Source organism: Pituophis catenifer, unplaced genomic scaffold, assembly GCF_029215685.1.
Source record: "Pituophis catenifer annectens isolate HBS135680 unplaced genomic scaffold, rPitCat1.0.hap2 SCAF_2, whole genome shotgun sequence".
NCBI lineage: Eukaryota > Metazoa > Chordata > Lepidosauria > Squamata > Colubridae > Pituophis > Pituophis catenifer.
Window position 1 is genome coordinate 46156836 of NW_027256882.1, and position 19540 is coordinate 46176375.

The following is a 19540-nucleotide window of genomic DNA, read 5'->3' on the forward strand; positions in this document are numbered from 1 at the left end:
TTCTGTCAATTTTCCTTTCCTTTAAACTGACTTGCTAATGTACCGACTTCAGCAGTTTGCTCTTAAAATTACAATAACCTTGCCTTTTACTCCGTGTAGACGTTTGAACCGTTGCTTGATAATGAAACTTAATTTTCTCTCTCTTCCCCCCCCCCCAAAGAAATCCAGGTTGATAGCGATTGGAAGAGAAATTAAATACTGACTTAAAAAATCAGGACAAAAGAGCTGAAACTCAACCAGACCTTGGGGATTATCCATGCCAGTAAGTGCTTTCCCTACTTGAGAAGTCTAAGCAGCTGTCCATCATAACATACGAGAGAAAGACTTGTGAAAGCTGCTGTGAAAGGGGTGTGTTTGGCACACTCATTCTGGTCTTTCCTCTTTCTTTTTGCTCAAAAGAGAAAACATTCAAACAAAGGTTTAAACATTTCACATAAAGGACAACCATCTATGGGGCTGGTATTTTTCTCACCTCTTTGTATAGATTATTAGCAAGCAGAAGTTACTTGGAAAATGCTATTCGTTCCTGAAAGCCTTGTAAGAAAAAAAAAGCTATGAGCCAACAGTTGAATTACTTGCCTATTTTTTTAATGCATGTGGTTGTTAGATTTGCATTGTAGCAGACGACACTTATTTCCAGTCTCTACTGGCTTAGCTGAAAAGCATGCAATGATGCTTGCAGGGCAGACAGCCCCAAGTGCTACAAACACAAAAACCAAATCTGGTATTTCAGAGAGGCAATCAACCTGTCAAATTCCATGCCTACTACTATTCTAACAATTGGGGAAAAAAGTTCTTCTTATGTGGAATTCAGTCAGAGAGCAAATAGCTTTGCAAATTTTCTTCCAAGGGAACATTACTATGGCATGTAATTATTGATCTGATAACCCAGTTCTGTAAGGCTTTAGGGTGGTGCTAAAAGTAAATGTTGATCTCTAAGGATTTCAATTAAAAAGAAAAATAAAAGAAATAGATCAGGTGTATGAGAATAAATGTCTTACATCACACTAAAGTGCAATCTTTCCAAGCATTTATATTATATTAACCAAATAGCCAGAGGAAATCCATAAGCAGGATACAAGTGTGGAAACATCTTTCATCGTAAAAATGAACAAAATCCTTCAGTGTCTGCAATTGTTCCAAGAAACTTCTTTTCCTCCAGCTGCTAGAAACTTTCTGTAGATATACCAGCCATATTTAAAAACGGTTAATAATAATTCATTAATTTTTCTGCCCTCTTCTTTCACTCATTAATTTAAGAAATGCGAAATTACAATCGGACAGATTGGAAATAAGTTGTTTTTGTAGAAAATGTTTTATTATCCCAAACAAGACTGTGTCAGCCTCTGACAAATCCAGGCATATAGACTGACAAATCATGGCAAATAAATAAGTTTTAAGTTTGATTTTCATAAAAAAACTTTTTATATTTGCCTCTCTTTGGTATTAAAAACATATATTCTATCCAAGGTCTATTTACTTACATTTATCCTCCAGCCGGATTTAGTGTGCCTGGGAGACTATGTACTTACATTGCTAACTATTCTTGATCCTAATTAGTAGTCCTATTTTGCCATGAATGTATCTTGTCTTTTTAAAAAATTTATAATTAATTAATCTTTGTATCATGGATCAATCTGGCAGCTTTCCTCCTCTTCCATGATTGATCTTTGCTTTATCCCATGGTAACACTTTCTAAAATGCTAATGTTATTAACAGATGCAAAGATGCAAAAGCTTAAATATCCTTTTTATTCCAACAAGATTTATAAAAATACTTACAGGAATTTGGACTACTGGATTTGAGTCCTCCTGCTGGATTTCTTTTAGGGATTTTCTACTTATTGAACTTCTTACTGCACTGATGGAGAAACCTTTTGAGACTCTAGATATTTCCTTACAGGGTTCAGATAGGTTTCCAACCGGGGATAAACAAGAAGTGGGAAACAAGCTTCTTTGAATGTTATTTGCTTTGTCCATTATCACAACAGCATCTTCAGTACACTGGGGTGATATTTCTTCTTCGGTCTTTTTTGTACAGAAGTTGTATGTCCTGCTTTCAGGACTCTTGGATGCCATTTTGGGAAGAATCTCCTTGGATATTACTGGCTGAGGTAAACCTGATATGAAATAGTTATTTGGAAGATTCTGAGTCTCTTGCACGAGGTCCATGTAACTATCATCCTAGAATAGGGAAACAAGACAAGATGAACACTGCTCATTAACATACGTTTTCCAGCCTCCCCAGAATATTAGAAAAACTACAATCCTTTCTCTTGCCTGAGAGATAACTTTTACACTGATATTGTCTGGAAGAAAAAAAAAAGGATATTTATGAAAAATAAAGCAAGCACAACTAATATTTTTAAATTATGAACATCTAGCCTGAAAACAATTATGATCTGGAGGTCTATTTCTATCTTATTCCAGCCTTATTTCTATTGCAGGAATTGTTACACAATTATTTATTTGTTGATTGGAAAAATCAATTTCAAAATAAAAACTGTTGTTATGCTAAAAAAAACTGCTCTGAGACTGAAACATTCTGAATAATCAAGAATTTCTTGTGAACTAAAGGGTTTTAAAAAAAGCAAAATGTTTAGAATAGGAAAAGTCTTGGAAGAAATCTTTTCTATTTCCAATTATATTATTTTGATTATCATCTCAGTTTAATGAACTCTGATATGAACAAATCCTTTGGTTGTGCTGGAAGCTCCTTCTTAGAAGGTGGAAACCAAACTAGGAAGCTTTTAGTAAACTGTGTATAATGTCATCTATTTTACTTTTTTTCATCTCAGTGAATGATCCAATCCTTCTGGTTTGTAAACCATGTCTTTATTATTATATGTGAAGCAGGACATTAGTTTTGGTCAATACACCAAATACGCCAGCATACTTTAATCTGATATTGAATTCAACCAATTATCCTCTTCCTCTAACCTAGACAACCATAATTGACTTAATGCCTTTTCCAAATTTGTATTGTGGGTTTTTTTTTGATTCAGAGAAAAAAGGAAAGTATTTTTTCATTAAATGTAATTTCATAACAGCCCACTGTTGCTTCGAAACAAGATGGATAGCAAATAAATTTAATAAATAATCAAAAATTTCCTAGTTTATTTGCCAATCTGTGAAAAGTTTTAGGATTGACAAAATACTTCATTTATATCTCATTGTCAGCGCTCCAAACTATGATTTCCCCAGCGCTGACATGAATGAGTGGGAAAGAGCCTGTTAGAAGTAGTAGCTTGACTTTTCACCCAGTTCTTTCCCCCGGCAGATAACGTCACCTAGGTGATGGGAGGAGGGGGAAATTCCTGTCACTTGAAGTAACTGAGATGAAAGATGGACTTGGAAGATGGCCAATGAGATACTGAGATTTGAGGAACGGAAAGGGAGGGGTTTGGGATCAGAAGATCAGTTTCGGCTGCAAATGAGTTCAGGACTAGATCGTTATTCTTCAATAAATAAGAGATTTCATCAAAGACTTTGTGTTTGAGAATGAAATTTATTTGAGATAACATCGGAACCTGACACTCATTTTATTAAGAGTGGCCAAATTCCTCTAGTTTAATTATTAATCTATTGAAGTAAAGAGGTTTCCAGCTTTTTTTTTTAACAGAAGGGTAAAAAAATAGCAATTATGATTATCTGCCATCAAGTAATTTTATAGACTCCTAGGGACTGAATAGATTTTCTCCATGAAGATGTTTCACTAATTCTTTCTTCCAACAGTATATTCATCTTGCTGGTGGCCATCCTCTTCTTCTCTTTCTATCCACCTTTCCTAGCATTAGACTCTCTTTGCCAGTGAGTTAAATTCTCATATAATGTGTCCGAAGTAAAATAATTTAAGCCTGATCATCTGTGTTTTGAATGAGAACTGTAGGTTGGTTTGTTCAATGATTCATCAGTTTCTTTTCATGGCTGTCCATGGTATACTTAGAAGTCTTCTCCAATGTCAAAGTTCAAACACATCAATATTCTTCCTGTCCTGCTTCTTTTAAGTCCACCTTCCACTTCCAAAGAGTATCATGGCTTGCAAAACCTCTTTGTAGGTGGAGACACATCATGGTATTTGACTATCATTCCAAGGTGTTCACAAGTTGCTCTATCCAGTGCTAGTCTGTGGCATATTTCTTGACTGTATGTTCCTTTTCAGTGGATGGTTGCTTCTAAAAGGCAGAAGCTATCTATTGTTTCAATATCTTCATTGTTAATTCTTTGGTTGTTCTATCTGCTATTGTTAGTTTGGTCATCTTTACATTTAATTTTAGTCCCCTTTTTTTCTCAGTGTTTTTCGACATTTAATATTAGAGCTTGCAGATTCTTTGCATTTTTGATATCAGGGTAGCATCATCAGCATAGTGGGTTGCTGAAGTTTCTTCCTCCAGTTTTAAAATCATGCTCATTTTCTTCCTATGCAACTTCCCCTAATATATACTGCTCAAAAAAATAAAGGGAACACAAGCAGAAGACATCCGAGCTCTGAATGAATGAAATAGCCTTATTAAATACTTTGTTCTTTACATACAGTAGTTTATACACTGCTCAAACAACTAAAGGGAACACAAAACTACTGTATGTAATGAACAAAGTATTTAATAAAGCTATTTCATTCATTCAGATCTCGGATATCTTCCTGCTTGTGTTCCCTTTATTTTTTTGAGCAGTGTATATTGCTCATATGTAACTAAGTTTTTTTTTTCTATTTTGCTTTCTCTTTCCAAAAGTTCAAATTCCAATATGATACTCTTTTCTTCAGGTTTTGTTCCACAAAACAGCCCTTTGAAGTAAGATGGGCTAAGAGACTGTGACTGGCCCAAAGCTTTCCAGTTTACCTTCAAAATCTAACTGTGGACTAGAGCCTTGGTTGCCCTGAACCCAGCCCCCTGGCCTAACCACTACAAAATAATAACTTTTCTAATTAAAAATTCAACTTTCTTCTGAATATTTTTTCTATCTCTACCACACATACACACACATCACTTTTTAACACATATCCATACATGAGGAGGAATTCCAGGTGTATTGCCAGTGGGAATACAGCAAAATAACAGCAAGCTTTTAAACCCATAATATTACCTCTCCATTGCTCTCATTTCCATAGAAATCATCTTCCATTTGAGCTCCTCGCCAGTCCTTGCTAATTTCTTCCTTCAAATCCAAAGAAAAAGTGCAATCTTCTGAAGAAAGACTCAAGGGCTTTCCATGAGGTGCTGATCTAGGTTTTGAGGAGTAAGTGAAAATATCTTCAGGGACTTCAGCTGCTTCTTTGTTTTCATATGTCTGGTTGTCACTTGGGGCAGAGCCTGAAACATCATGGGGTGTTTCATAGGTTATCGGCAGAGGACTGCTGGACTCCAATTGAGAGTTTTCTTTGTCAGGAAATATCCATTCATCTGCAAACATGAAAAGTTGAACAATGCGTATTAATGATTTCTGGATGCTTCTTCGGGAAAAAGCAACAATTTATATTGCAATATGGATAAGTAGGTAGAAATTGAAAAAAAAAATCAAAATATTTTTTAAAAATGATAGTAATTTATCTGTTGGACAAGGAGTGGGGACCTCCAGGTTCAAATCCACCATTAACTATGGAATTCACTGGGAGACCTTGGGGCAATCAGTAAGTTGAAAGTATGTTACAATTTTCTTATTCATTTAGTTGTTCATCTATCCATCCACCCACCCATTCACTCATCCTCCCACCCACCCACCCACCGACAAGACATGTAAGATCGCTCAACTCAAACAATATGACTTTGGCTGAAGTGTAGCATAAAATCAAACAATAAATCAAACACACTCCCCCCATTTAACATTAAACATCTACAATATATAAACACAAAAACACCATATAAAAAGGGTTGTTTTGGTGGGGAATAAAATAAATAGAAATTGCCATATGAGTAGCCTTAGACTCCTCGGGAAAAAACAACAGAGAAAAAAATCTACTAAGTACAGTAAGTAATAATAATTCTAACTTCTCAGAATAGAATAAAATGAAAAGTCTTACTTAGACCTTTAATTCATCTGTCTTGCACTATATATTTGGAGCAGTTCTGCTGAACAAGGTCCTGGTTGCATGGACATATTGGGGACTTCAGTAAGTAGTATGGTGAGAAATCATAGGGCCTATCAATGAGTAATCCTTCCTTACAATGGTACCAGACTATTGCATTCTCCACTTTACTGATCCTGTCTTCAATTTTATAATTTTTAACCTCTCTTCTCAAAAGATTTCCAGATAAATTATTTATAGTTAGACACACATATTTTAATTTCAATATACAGATGATTTTGGAGAAATATTAGGCATGATGTCCTCACTTAATGTAGCATTTTGGTGTTTATTTTGATAGATTACTACAAGATTGTTGATCCCAACTTTGCAGGTGTTTTCAATAGTATAGAAATACAAGCTTTTATTGTAATTAATTATCTACCGATAACATTCCTCCACTTTTGTTCCTCCACTTTCTACAGGCAGTGTGTCTTCCAGTTTATTGCAAGGGCCTAGGCTCTTTATGTTATAAATCTTTTTAAGATGTGGTCACAGAACTACTTTGCATCCTGAAACACTAAGCGGTGTAGGAGTGCTGGTAAAAACATCCCTAATGAGCAATATTGTTCTCCATTGTACAAGAATGTCAAACATTCTTCTGGATAAAGTACAAAGATGTACCTGGTTATACTACAGTATGTATCAATAAAGTATAATGTAAACAACGAACAGCAAAATGGTTCCTACAATATGTATCTTGTGAAGTCTTCCCTAAATCCATTTTAGGGGATTCATTGTTACAATAATAGAAAAGAAATCATCCTTAGAAATGATTCAAGTTTGTTCCTATCCGTTTAATCATATCCCTTCATCTACACATCCCCGCTGTATTCCGTTTCTTAGTTATGTTGGAATGTGACTGAAATAATTATCATCACATTTCTCAAAAGTGAGTTTAACCTTCTTCTCCAAAGAGGATTTCTTAAATATTCCGTCTTTTATTTTCAGCTCATGTTTAATTTATACTTGAATCTCAACTCTATAGCTCTGGGCTGGGGTAGGGGTGTGGGTGGGGGAACATGAATATATCCATTTTACCAGCTTCCCTTGTGATCAGGCAATACTAATCTTTTTATTTTAGAACAAACAAAAAGCCACTGATATGGATTTAAATAATGGCTGCCAGATCAGCCAGAAGCATTTTTTTAACTCTTTCATCACTAAATTATATTTTGTTGTTTGAAATGATGCTAGGGAAAATGAGAACATGATTAAGGGAAATGTGAAATAACATCAAAGTCTGCTCAAATATGCATCATTCAATTATTTTCATTGAAGGTAACATCATATGCCTTGGTTGCTAGAACCTGAAACATCTTCAGAAACTAATATCACCACCAACTTAATTTTTTTCTTAAAAAAGTCTCAAGTTTAGTCTATTTCATTATTAACAGCAGACAAATATGAAAAGTATAGAAGTTTTATCTCTTTCAATATATGTAAACAAAAAAGCATAAAGAAGCCCCTGTAAATTTTATTCCGCTAATCGTTGCCAACTATAGGGGGCCATTTCAAAGCCATTTATTCAGCGTTGTCCAAATATGTTTCTGCGATCATGTGGCCAGCATGACATTGTTTTTTGTTTTTTTTTAAATTTGATTTATATGCCGCCCTTCTCCGGAGACTCAGGGCGGCTTACAATGCGTTAAGCAATAGCCTTCATTCTTTTGTATATTTTATACAAAGTCAGCTTATTGCCCCCACAAACTGGGTCCTCATTTCACCTACCTTTAGAAAGGATGGAAGGCTGAGTCAACCTTGAGCCTTGGAGAGATTCGAACCAGCAGAAATTGCAGGCAGCTGTGTTAATAACAGGGTTCACTAAACCCCTGTATTATCAAGGCTCTTCTTGTGCAGCACTGTTACCTTGCCACTGAAGGGGTACCTGTTTATCTACTCGCATTTGCATGTTTTTGAACGGCTAGGTTGGCAGGAGCTGGGGGGAGGACAGGAGTTCAACCTGTCACATGGTGGTCAGGTCTCAAACCAGGGCTATAAGCTTTCCACCTGACAAGCCCAGCATCCTAACTGCTGAGCTATCGCCACCCATGTACACATATATATGTAATATAACTTATTTTCAATTTCTGGCTGAAATTTTGTTGTTCTTTTGCTTCTGACTCATCATGACCTGATGGCCATCATCTTGGTAGGATTTTCATTAACTATTTTTGTAAATTCTTGTTATATTTTCTTCATCAGTGATCCAGCCACTGTGTCTTCTGTTCCTTTTTATTGTCATTTATTTTTCCATGCATCAAAGTCTTTCCCCAAGATTCTTGCTTCATCCTGGGTGCCCATAATATATAAGCTAGAGCTTCAGTATTAGAGCTTCCAGTGAACATTATGAATTTACTTTGTCTAATATTGAGTAATTTGTTCTTTCTGCCTTCCAAAGTATTCTCAACAGTCTTCTCTAGCCCCACCATTTAGCCCCAACAAATTTCCACATTTAGATGGATGGTTCCTCTTTCACATTAATATACATCTTGGAAAACCTTGGCCCAGACAATAGGATTCTTTGTCATTGTGATATCTCTGATCTTTAATATTTTCTTTAGATTTACCAAAGTCTGTCTCTCGGGTAGTATCATGTCTATTCCTTTGTGCAGAGAAAAGGGGATTGTGGAATAGGGTTCCGAGAGTATCCTATTTAATATGCTTTCTAGGTTCCTTCTAATTTACAGATCACCAATTTTCACTATGCAAGCAAGGTGCTTTTTTTGGCCTCATGACATTGAGTATTGGAACTAGGCAAACACTGAACCAATCACAAGTGCAATTTAAGAAGGGTAATAACAACACTCTTGGCAATTTATGATGTTGCCCATCCAATACAAAGTGAAGAACCCCCTTCCTAAATTGAACTTGTGATTGGTTCCGTGTTTGCCCGGGGAGGATAGATTTTGTTCAGCTTGATACTTTTGGAGAATTAGACAAAAATTTAAATTTGATTGAAATACAAACAAGCGGAAAAAGAATCTAGCGAATAGTATTGCGGAACTCTGTTTCACACCAATTATTGCACAGTTCAAAATTAATGTAAATTATGACCATAGTAGCATTGATACTTGCTTACAAATGAAAGAGACGTGTGTTCTAGAGCAAACAAAATTTTATTAGCTCTGAGTCACAAGAAATGCTGAAATTCTTCTATGGGGAGTCAGGGGAGGATATCAAATGTATCTGTTAGGGTGTGTGTAAAAAGTATTTGTTGCTTGTGCAACGAGCAGAGCAGAAACACACAGGGAAGGAGATAAACGTCCAGCTCGTGTGAGAATAATACTTTATAGATAACAGTCTCAGTGTAAGTAAAACAGTCCAAGGTCATAAACAGTAATATCAGTCCAGTAAGTATCTTCCCTTACCAAAGCAAACAGACTTTAGTAACTATTGGTATACAGTACCATATAATAGACTCAGTAAGCAACAGGATACAATCAGGTATCAATCCGGAAGAAGCAGGAAGAACCAGGAAGAAGGAACGCTTCTCTGTGCTGCTTATTTATGCACTGTAGCCTAATTACAGGGTTCAGCAAACCCTGATTACGTGGCTCAGTTGTCTCTTAAAGAAACAGATATTGCCTGACCAACAAGTTAGGAGTAAGCTGCAAGCTGAACCTAACATTCTCCCCATTGGGCAGGACAATATACACAATAGATACAGAAACAAAAATACACATCTAAATCATACATTGTACAGTGGTATCAGTTACATTTCAGATTCTTAATCCAAATCTTTCACAACAATTGGTGTGTTTAATGGCACCTTGCGCTTTAGTAAAATTATCGGCAATATTGTCCTCTGATGCGCAATATTCCAATGTAACCATGTTATCCTTAACACATTGCCGAACATTCAGATAACGTATATCAGTGTATTTAGTCCTTGTCTTTACAGCAAGATTCGTTGCCATTTTAATGGCTGCCTGGTTATCCTCATAAACCGTAATAGGATAATCCATTTTGAATCCAATATCTTCCATCAACTGTTTATAATAAATCAGTTCAGTACATGTAAGTGATAGACAAGAAAACTCCGCTTCCATGGTAGACAAACTGATGTGTTTCTGGCGAATTGATTTCCATCCAATCAGGCAGTTATCCAACATGATTGCTATTCCAGATGTAGATTTTCTGGCAAAACTGGCATCAGCATATGCCTTTAATATCATATTGGCATTTGGTTCTAAATACATAGCAAAATGCAATGTTCTTTTAAGATATCTAAGAACACGTTTAGCAGCCTGCCAATGCCTATCAGTAGGCTCTGAACTATATTGTGCTAGTTGATTAACACTAAAAGCTATATCAGGCCGTGTCCAGTTGCTCAAATACGACAAACTGCCTATTAATGATTGATACAGTTCTTTACTGAACTGTGGACTCTGCAAACTATCCTGCTGGAATTCCTGTGTCATAGGAGTCTTGGCAGGTTTACATAATTCCATCCCATATTTTTTCAACAATTTGCAGATCTTATTAGACTGTGAAATTTTAAATCCTCTAGATGTTTTCAGGATATCCAGCCCTAGATAATGTCGTATATGTCCTAGATTTCTAAGTTTAAATTTTGTTTGCAACTGACCGATAATCTCTCTGGCCTCAGCGTCAGTTCTGGTAATTATGGCAATGTCGTCTGTAAAGAGTAACAAGAATGAAACACATCCATCCTGTTCTTTTTTAAACAGACACTTATCTGCTACGCCCTCATAGAACCCAATGTTATGTAATTCCTGCACTATACATTGGTTCCACTCGTAACCTGATTGCCTTAAACCATATAGGCTTTTCTGTAGCCTCCAACACTCAGTTCTATCCTGTGTATCATAACCAGGAGGTTTCTTCATATATATTGTATGCCTCAACGGAGCGTTCAAGTAAGCTGTTTCGACATCTAAATGAGTAATAGAGTATTTATTTCTAGCTGCCCAAACAAGCATCGTTCTCAAAGTGCTCGCTCGTAGACTTGGAGCAAAAACCTCATCATAGTCTCTATCTGTCTGTGAGAACCCTTGTGCAACAAGCCGAGCTTTATGGGTTACTACCCCATCTACACTTTTCTTTACCTTATAGACCCACCTACAGCCTATAAGTTTCTCATTTGGTGGTTTTCTTACAACTTCATAGACACCAAGCCTCTTCAAAGAATCAATTTCTCTATCCATTGCCTCTTGCCAGGCTTTTTGCTCCTTTTCTGGATATAAGTTTATATCATGATAACTGGATGGTTCGATATCTACTTGGCAAACCACTGTGGCTTTATAGCGATCTGGTGGATGCCGGTCCCTGGAAGATCGTCTAGGCATAACAGGACTAACATCAGGTATATTGGGTTCATCCTCCCCTAACCCTAATTCCTGTTCCTGTTCTTCCACCTTAATAGATGGTTTATCATCCATCTCAGATGAACTATCATCAGGAATATGGTCCATCTTAACATCTACATCTGTAAAACCATAGTCTGCTTTTTCTAACCTGTCCCAGCCTTCATGTTCTAGGAATTTAGCATTTGCGCTACACAAAACTTTTGTTGTTCCTTTTTCCCAGAACCTATAGGACCTATGGTTAGCCTCATAGCCAACAAAAATCATTATCTTTGCTCTCTGTTGGTCCTTCCTTCTCTGACTAACCGGTATATGCACCCAGGCTGGTCCACCAAAAGTATGTATATAACTTAAATCAGGCTTCCTCCCGTGCCATAAAGTAAAAGGTATTTTTCCTGTAGAGGAGTGCACCACATTATTTAAAATATGATTGGCACATAGTATTGCTTCTCCCCATAATTTATCAGGTAAACAAGCATCAGCCAGCATAGTCCTAGTCATAGCTTGTAGGGTCTGGCCTCTTCGCTCAATATATGCATTATGTTCTGGCCGAAAACGGGCAGAACGTTTATGCTGTATCCCAGCATCCTTCAAAAACTTAGCCAACTGATGGTTAGTAAACTCAGTTCCATTGTCAGTAACAATGCATTTCACCTTAAACCTCTGCTTCCTTTCTACAAAACGAAGCCAATTTGTGATACATTGGAACGTATCACTTTTGGACTTCATAAGGTAGCAAAAACCATATCTGGTAAAGTGATCAACTATACTTAAAATATAGCATGCTCCCCCTAAACTGGGTTTCTTTGGCCCTATTAAGTCTAAAAAGACTACCTCCAAAGGTTTAGTTGTTTTAAACCCATTGCAGCGGTTTGCAGGTGTAACTTTACTTTTATGCTGGTTACAAGTATTACAATTCAGGTATTTGCTGCAAGCCCTTAATTTTATGCCGTTAGACTGCTTAACAGTCGAATTCAACAACCTGAAATTCAGATGACCAAGCCTTCTATGTAATAAATGTACGCATTCATCATGAGGCTTTACATTTCCAAATTTAGCTTTTGACTGAACTAACAGTAATGACTTATCCCTAATGACAAATAAGTCGTTTTCTAATTCTGCAGTAACTACAGTGCCTTCACATTCCAGCAAACATTTGTTGTTTTTAAAAGTTACTGTAAACCCAGAATGTAGTAATGACTTTACAGATAAAAGGTTATATTTCAAACTAGGGATATAAAGCATGGGTAAAGGGTGCTTACTAATAGAACATTGAACAAGTCCCTCCCCAGCTACAGTCACATTCCAGCCATTAGCTAATTTGACCTTTTTAGTACTTTTCTTCATGTTTAGAAACAGTTTTCTGTTTTTTGTTATTGATTGAGAGGCACCACTATCAATCACCCACCAATCATCTCTTATATTATTAGATGAACTGGTTGCTAAATTACACCCTTTCCTGGGTTTAGCAGAGTTTCTAGCAGACACTTTCCTATTATTACAATATTTTGCAATGTGCCCCTTAGCCCCACATGCATAACAGCGTTTAACAATATTAACATTCTCATATACAGCTTCCACTTTTGGTTGCTGTTGCATCCTTAACTGGTCTCGTTCTTGCCTACGTTTGGCCTCATCCAGTAACCTACCAGTTATACTGGCCAATGTTAGTTCATCTCTAGACAATACTTCTAATGATGAAACAAAAGAGTCATAACTGTCATCCAACGATGAAAGAATAATATAAACTTGCTGCAGTTCAGTAAACACAAGGTCTTTCTCATGTAGCTCCTGGAAAAGCCCTGTCATGGAGTCCAGGTGAGCCATCATGTCTCCTCCTTTCTGAAGATGTAAGCGAAATAATTTCCGTGTCAAGTAGATATGGACACCCACAGAGTCACGAACGTAGAGCTTCTTTAGCTTTGACCAACACCTCGCAGCAGACTCTTCGCCCCGGAAATGGACAAGTTGCTGGTCTCCCAGTGTCAGGCCAATGATGCATAAAGCATGCTCGTTGTCCCTGTGAAACTTCGCTATCTTTTTGGCATCTTCTTCATCATCAGCATTCAGTGCAGTTATATCCGGTGGATTATTAACCGTGTCCCACAGTCCTTCTTTTCGCAAAAGTAGACAGCATTTTGTGGACCAGGTAACATAGTTTGTTCCATCCAACCGGGTTATAGTAGAATAACTTGTACCTTGCTCAAAAGCCATCATCTTGACTACTACACCCACTGCCTGCACTTCTCACTTCCACAAAAACAAATTAAAGAGCCCTGGAACGTTCTGGGCCCATAACCAATGTTAGGGTGTGTGTAAAAAGTATTTGTTGCTTGTGCAACGAGCAGAGCAGAAACACACAGGGAAGGAGATAAACGTCCAGCTCGTGTGAGAATAATACTTTATAGATAACAGTCTCGGTGTAAGTAAAACAGTCCAAGGTCATAAACAGTAATATCAGTCCAGTAAGTATCTTCCCTTACCAAAGCAAACAGACTTTAGTAACTATTGGTATACAGTACCATATAATAGACTCAGTAAGCAACAGGATACAATCAGGTATCAATCCGGAAGAAGCAGGAAGAACCAGGAAGAAGGAACGCTTCTCTGTGCTGCTTATTTATGCACTGTAGCCTAATTACAGGGTTCAGCAAACCCTGATTACGTGGCTCAGTTGTCTCTTAAAGAAACAGATATTGCCTGACCAACAAGTTAGGAGTAAGCTGCAAGCTGAACCTAACAGTATCCATATCAATTGTAATGAATAATTTTGTGTAACTTCTTAGGAAAATATGTAAATTACTGTGTAATCATGGTAGTGCAGCAAACATGATAAATACAAGAATGATCACCTAAATTTCTAATTACTTTCACTGCAGAGTCAGATTTATGCTGGAGCCTCTAATTGCAGCCTCACATTTTAATGAAGGTTTTAACACGACATAAAAAAGCTGACAAATGATATACAATATTCATTTGTTTTATTTCTTTCTTCGCCACCAATTTCCCTTTTGTAATGACATTGTGCACCTGCTAGAGAAGATATGTTTATACATTTTCTATGCTGCCAGTTTAAAGAATTTCTGTTCGTAACTGGAACAAATCTAACATAAAGCAGTGCATATTATCTTTGGATTATAGATCAATTTACAACGGAGACAAACACATATTCTGCACTTCCCTTGCATTATTCTATATCTCCACAATTCCCTCTACATCTTTAATGTTAATAGACACAAGATATTTGTTTTCTTTTTTGCAATATTTCAGTATTTATTTCAACTGCATTTATCTGGGACTAGAATCTTTAGACTACCATATATTCTCCAGGAAGGAGTCAAAAGCTAGTTAAAAAGGAACTAAACTGTTTGGTCTTTGCCCCTCTTTCTCCTACCTCTTTTGTATATTTGACTTAGTATTTGTTACAGTCAATTTTGACTATGAAATTATTATTTACCTCAGCATTAAGTTATATGATCAAATTTTGACTTGCCTATTTTTCCATCTGGTTTGCCCGATTTCTGTGATGGGATAGTGTAATTCTTAGTTAACAAACTCAACATATTAATTTGAGTGACAAATGAGATTTAGCAATCATTACATTCAACTTCTGTTGAGGGAGCAAAACAATTAATAGTTTTCTTGAGTCTTGACTTTGGATGGGGTGGTGTTGAGGTAATGATATAATAATAATAATAATAATAATAATAATAATAATAATAATAATAATAATAATAATAATAATAATAATAATAATAATTTTATTTCTATACCGCCCTTCTCCCGAAGGACTCAGGGTGGTGTACAGCCTATTTACAAACACAGACAAACAGCAATTTAAAATTTAAAATAATTAAATGAATTGGCTCAGATTTAAAACCCCAAAAAATTTAAATACCCCAATTTAAAATTATTATGTTGATAGTCCGGCCTGGCGGAACAACAGGGTCTTCAGTGCGCAGCGAAACACCCGGAGGTCGGAGATCTTACGTATTTCCAGGGGCAGTTCATTCCACAGGACTGGGGCTCCAACAGAGAAGGCCCTCCCCCTGGATGTCAGGGAACCCCAAGAAAACTTATTTCACCTCAGGGAACCCCAAGAGAACTTATTTACAAAAACTGAAAACCAGAAATCCCTTTCCTCAGTTTTATTCACCAAAAGAGTTGAAAATATTTTTTAAAAGGTTGTATTGATGCTTTTATAACCTGGAAGCTGATGTGCTATGATGTGCTCACTACTTTGGACTATACTGGTCACCCAATGAAATTAGTATTTTGAGGGCAATGGATTGTACTGTACATTGTAAAATAAACAGTAAACAAAACTCCATATGGTGTAATGGTTAAAGTCTTTATCTGGCAACAGGGAGATCCAAGTCCACTTTTGCTCATGAATGTTTGCTGGGTAATGTTGGCCTAAACACCTTCTGTAAGCTCAACCTACTTCATGGGGTTGTTGCAAAGGAAAAATAAATGGGAGCTGGAAGGCTATGGATGCAGCCTTGAGCTTCTGAATAAAATACGGGATATAAGTATAATAAAAGAGAAGACTAAAAAGATTGTCAGTGGCATACAAGATATAGAGAAATATATGCTACAATGGTGTTACTTGTTATCTCCACTTTTCACTTTCTTGATCACCATGTTATGAATAACTGATAGCTTTTTCTAGTAAATTTTTTATTCCCTTAATTGAGTTAAATTATTCTGAGAGTGGTCAGAATGACTATCAGTTAGCCAATATTTAATTTAACCAAAGTCCAGGAGAACAACTGTTCATTAAGCAAATGTTTCAATATCCAGAATTGGATATTGGGCTTTTAATTTTTTTAAAATTAATTTGCTCCACAGAAATACTGAATATAGTAACATACAAAAATTGGCATTGGCAATTAGTTTTGCTGAGAGTGTCACTCTTCCGTTCACTGTTTTTTTTTTTTTAGTATATATAAAGGCTTACAAGACAAATTTCTTCTTAGTTTTTCCTCCTTTGTTCTAAAAGCACAAGAAATTCTTTATCTATATGCACTTTGTGTAATTCTGCAAATCCCGATTAATGCTCAGAAGGAAATTCCATTCTGAAAGTTTTGATTTTCATAATCCATGTAATATTCCCTGAAACACAAGAGATCTATGATCTTACACTGAAAGAGCTGTGATATTAAAGAACATAAAATTTACACTGCACTGCTGTCTGTTTGTGGGCCATTGTTATAAATTTTCTCAATGGCACAGATAGGAAGGTGCCTAGAAGAAAAAAGTTAGAAAAATAATATTGGCTATTTGCAATACCAAATTGTAAAGGAATATTTTTCTTTTGAAAATCAACAGGATTTGTTTTTAAATTTGCAAGACAGCTTTAATAGGCAAAAGCTAATCCATGCATGTTGATGAAGATTCTCAGCCATCCTTGTAGAGTTGCCTGTAAGTTGAGACATGGCAACTGGAATACTTTTTCTTTTTGATTTGAAATGTTTTGCTGCTTATCCAATTTGTTTCTTCAGTCTGCAGTGAAGTCTAGTTGCCATGACTCTATACAGGTTTACTCAGTGAATTTTAATTAGGTTATTATACCATAATTAGGTCACTACCGGTATGATTTTCACTATGATCCCGTTTTTGAACTCCACATTACATTTTTCCTATAAAATGAGCTCATATATTCAGTTGCTAGTTACCAAACACACAACAATGAATTTAAATAAGTCAAGTGATATACCTGCATATGTAAACCTAGGATCAATTACAAAGTGATATGGATACATATATGACTAAGACTTATGCAATAATTCCTAAATATAATATAGTTTTTGAACGGTTCTTGGCTCTGGAAATATTCTGAAATCAAATCATGAAACTCACAGGCTGACATGATATGGCTTCTGTCAACTCAACCTGACTCGCAAGAATATTGGAAAACAATTTAGTAATAAAAGAAAATATCCTCTCCACAAGTATCTGTTTCCACTGCAATGTCTTATTGCCATCTCCACTTGACAGTCTTCCTAATTTTAAAATCAGGTCACTCACCTGTTGAAAATTCAGTTGTCCAAGCAGTAAAACAAAGAAAAGTGTTATTAAATTTACTATATAGTTTCTTGAAGCAATTAATAAAGAACAATTTAAAAATGTTTCAGTGTCAGTTTTTATAACTATTGTGTCAGCATCTTACCCTTATCCAGGGAAACTTGATTTGTGTTACAGATATTTTGTATATTTTTTTCATCTAAAGCCGTATCAAGAGATGATGGAGACTGTTCAGTCATTATCGTATCTTGTATTGGTTCTGTTCTCTTTTCCAAACTTGGCATTTGGCATGACCTTTTTGTCCTAATGCTTGATTTTGTTATCTTTAAAAAAAGGGACATTTTCTGATGTTATATCAATTCAGTATAAAGTACATTAAGAAAAAGAGACAGAAAAAACTGAATTGGAAGTTTAATTAAAAGGCTAAATTTGGACAGTGGTATCCAAGTGATATTTTATCTAGGGGTAAGCTTATACTATTGAGTGTCAGTAACTCTTTTCAAAATAAACTGTACTTCTATCATTTTTAAAAAATAACAGCTAAATAAATAGTAAAATAGGAAATTTAAATTTCTATTACAAATATTATATTTCATTATCATATATAACAAAAAGAAGAAAATGTGAGGCTCAGCAGGACAAGGCGGGACTGTGTTGTCTTACTATACAGACTATAGCCCTAGCTCCATGAGTACTTGCATAACTTAATACAGGTAGTCTTTGACTTACAACAGTTTATTCAGTGACCATTCAAAGTTACAACGGTACTAAAAAAAGTGACTTTATGACCAATTTTCACACTTATGACTGTTGCAGCATCCCCATGGTCACATGACCAAAATTCAGATGCTTGGCAACTGGTTCATGTTTCTGATGGCTACAACCTTCTGACAAGCAAAGTCAATGGGGAAGCCAGATGCATTTAACAACCATGTTACTAATTTAACAACTGGAGTGATTCACTTAACAACGGTGGCAAGAAAGGTTATAAAATGGGAACAAAACCTACTTAACCAATGTTTAATTTAGCAACAGAAATGATGGGCTCAATTGTGGTCATAACTCGAAGACTATCTATAGGATGTTTTCTGCAATAAGATTCAAAGTTTTACGTTTTGGGTTCTTGTCAGAGCAAGAACTTATGCTACTGCTCTACCAATTGTTTGGTAGGTTAGGGAAGAACATGATGAATTGGACGATGAGATATTCGGCTTAGGAGAACTAAAGCTTCTCCCCATCTCGTGATATTTTGCAAAGGGGAAATAACAATCTCAATCCCCTATGAAATAGTACCACAGAGAAGAAGTGGGGGAATGGGAAATATAAAGCTTCCTCCCCCAACAACATCAAAGCTGACATCAGCCAGAGCATAGAAGAACTCAAATATGTAGTGTTAAATCAGAAGACATGGAGAGACCTGGCCAATAGAACTGCCAAGAGTGGCACACCACTGGATAACTTCATCACCCTCAGAAACTCTAATCATAATTAGAGATTTGAGTCTTGTGATGGCGCAGTGAGTGGTTAGAATGCAGTACTGCAGACTAATTCTTCTGCCCGCTGCCAAGAATTCAATTCTGACCGGCACAAGGTTGACTCAGACTTCCATCCTTCTGAAGTCAGTAAAATGGAGACCCAGATTATTGGGGGCAATATACTGACTTTGTAAACTGCCCAGAGAATGCTATAAAGCACTATGGGGCTGTATATAAGTAAGCGCTATTGCTATTTGCCTTAACAATGAAAACCATCATAATGACAGTGATGTACTCAACGAAGTGAGTTGTGACAAGTCAGGTGGATACACAAGCAAATATGATGCAATTATACTTCCCAAGCCACTATATATAGAACAGACAGCTGAGAGCATCCATACTGGAGATGACCAATCTTATAAAGAAGATTCTATTTGCAACTATAAGACAGTTTTAATTCATTTCCCCAATCTGTCTCACCTTTATCTTGGATTAGATACTTGAAGTGTGGTGAATTAGATATGGTTGACTACTGACTGACAAGTGATAAAAGTTTGTTCATGCTCCAGATTATGTTGACTTAATGATGCATATTTATATGTAATACATGCATACATACACATAAGGGATATGTATTGTTATGAC

General features: G+C 36.1%; 1 protein-coding gene across 1 annotated transcript in view; it reads right to left on the reverse strand.

The window, feature by feature from the left end:
• The window catches only part of CFAP20DC (CFAP20 domain containing), a 158822-nt gene that overhangs the window by 66186 nt on the left and 73096 nt on the right, over positions 1 to 19540 (reverse strand). The window contains exons 9-11 of the mRNA XM_070933524.1: positions 17566 to 17743; positions 5085 to 5401; positions 1782 to 2183 (exon numbers count right to left, since the gene is read on the reverse strand). Coding sequence (XP_070789625.1) covers positions 1782 to 2183; positions 5085 to 5401; positions 17566 to 17743 — 897 coding nt within the window. The remainder of the gene's footprint in view (positions 1 to 1781; positions 2184 to 5084; positions 5402 to 17565; positions 17744 to 19540) is intronic.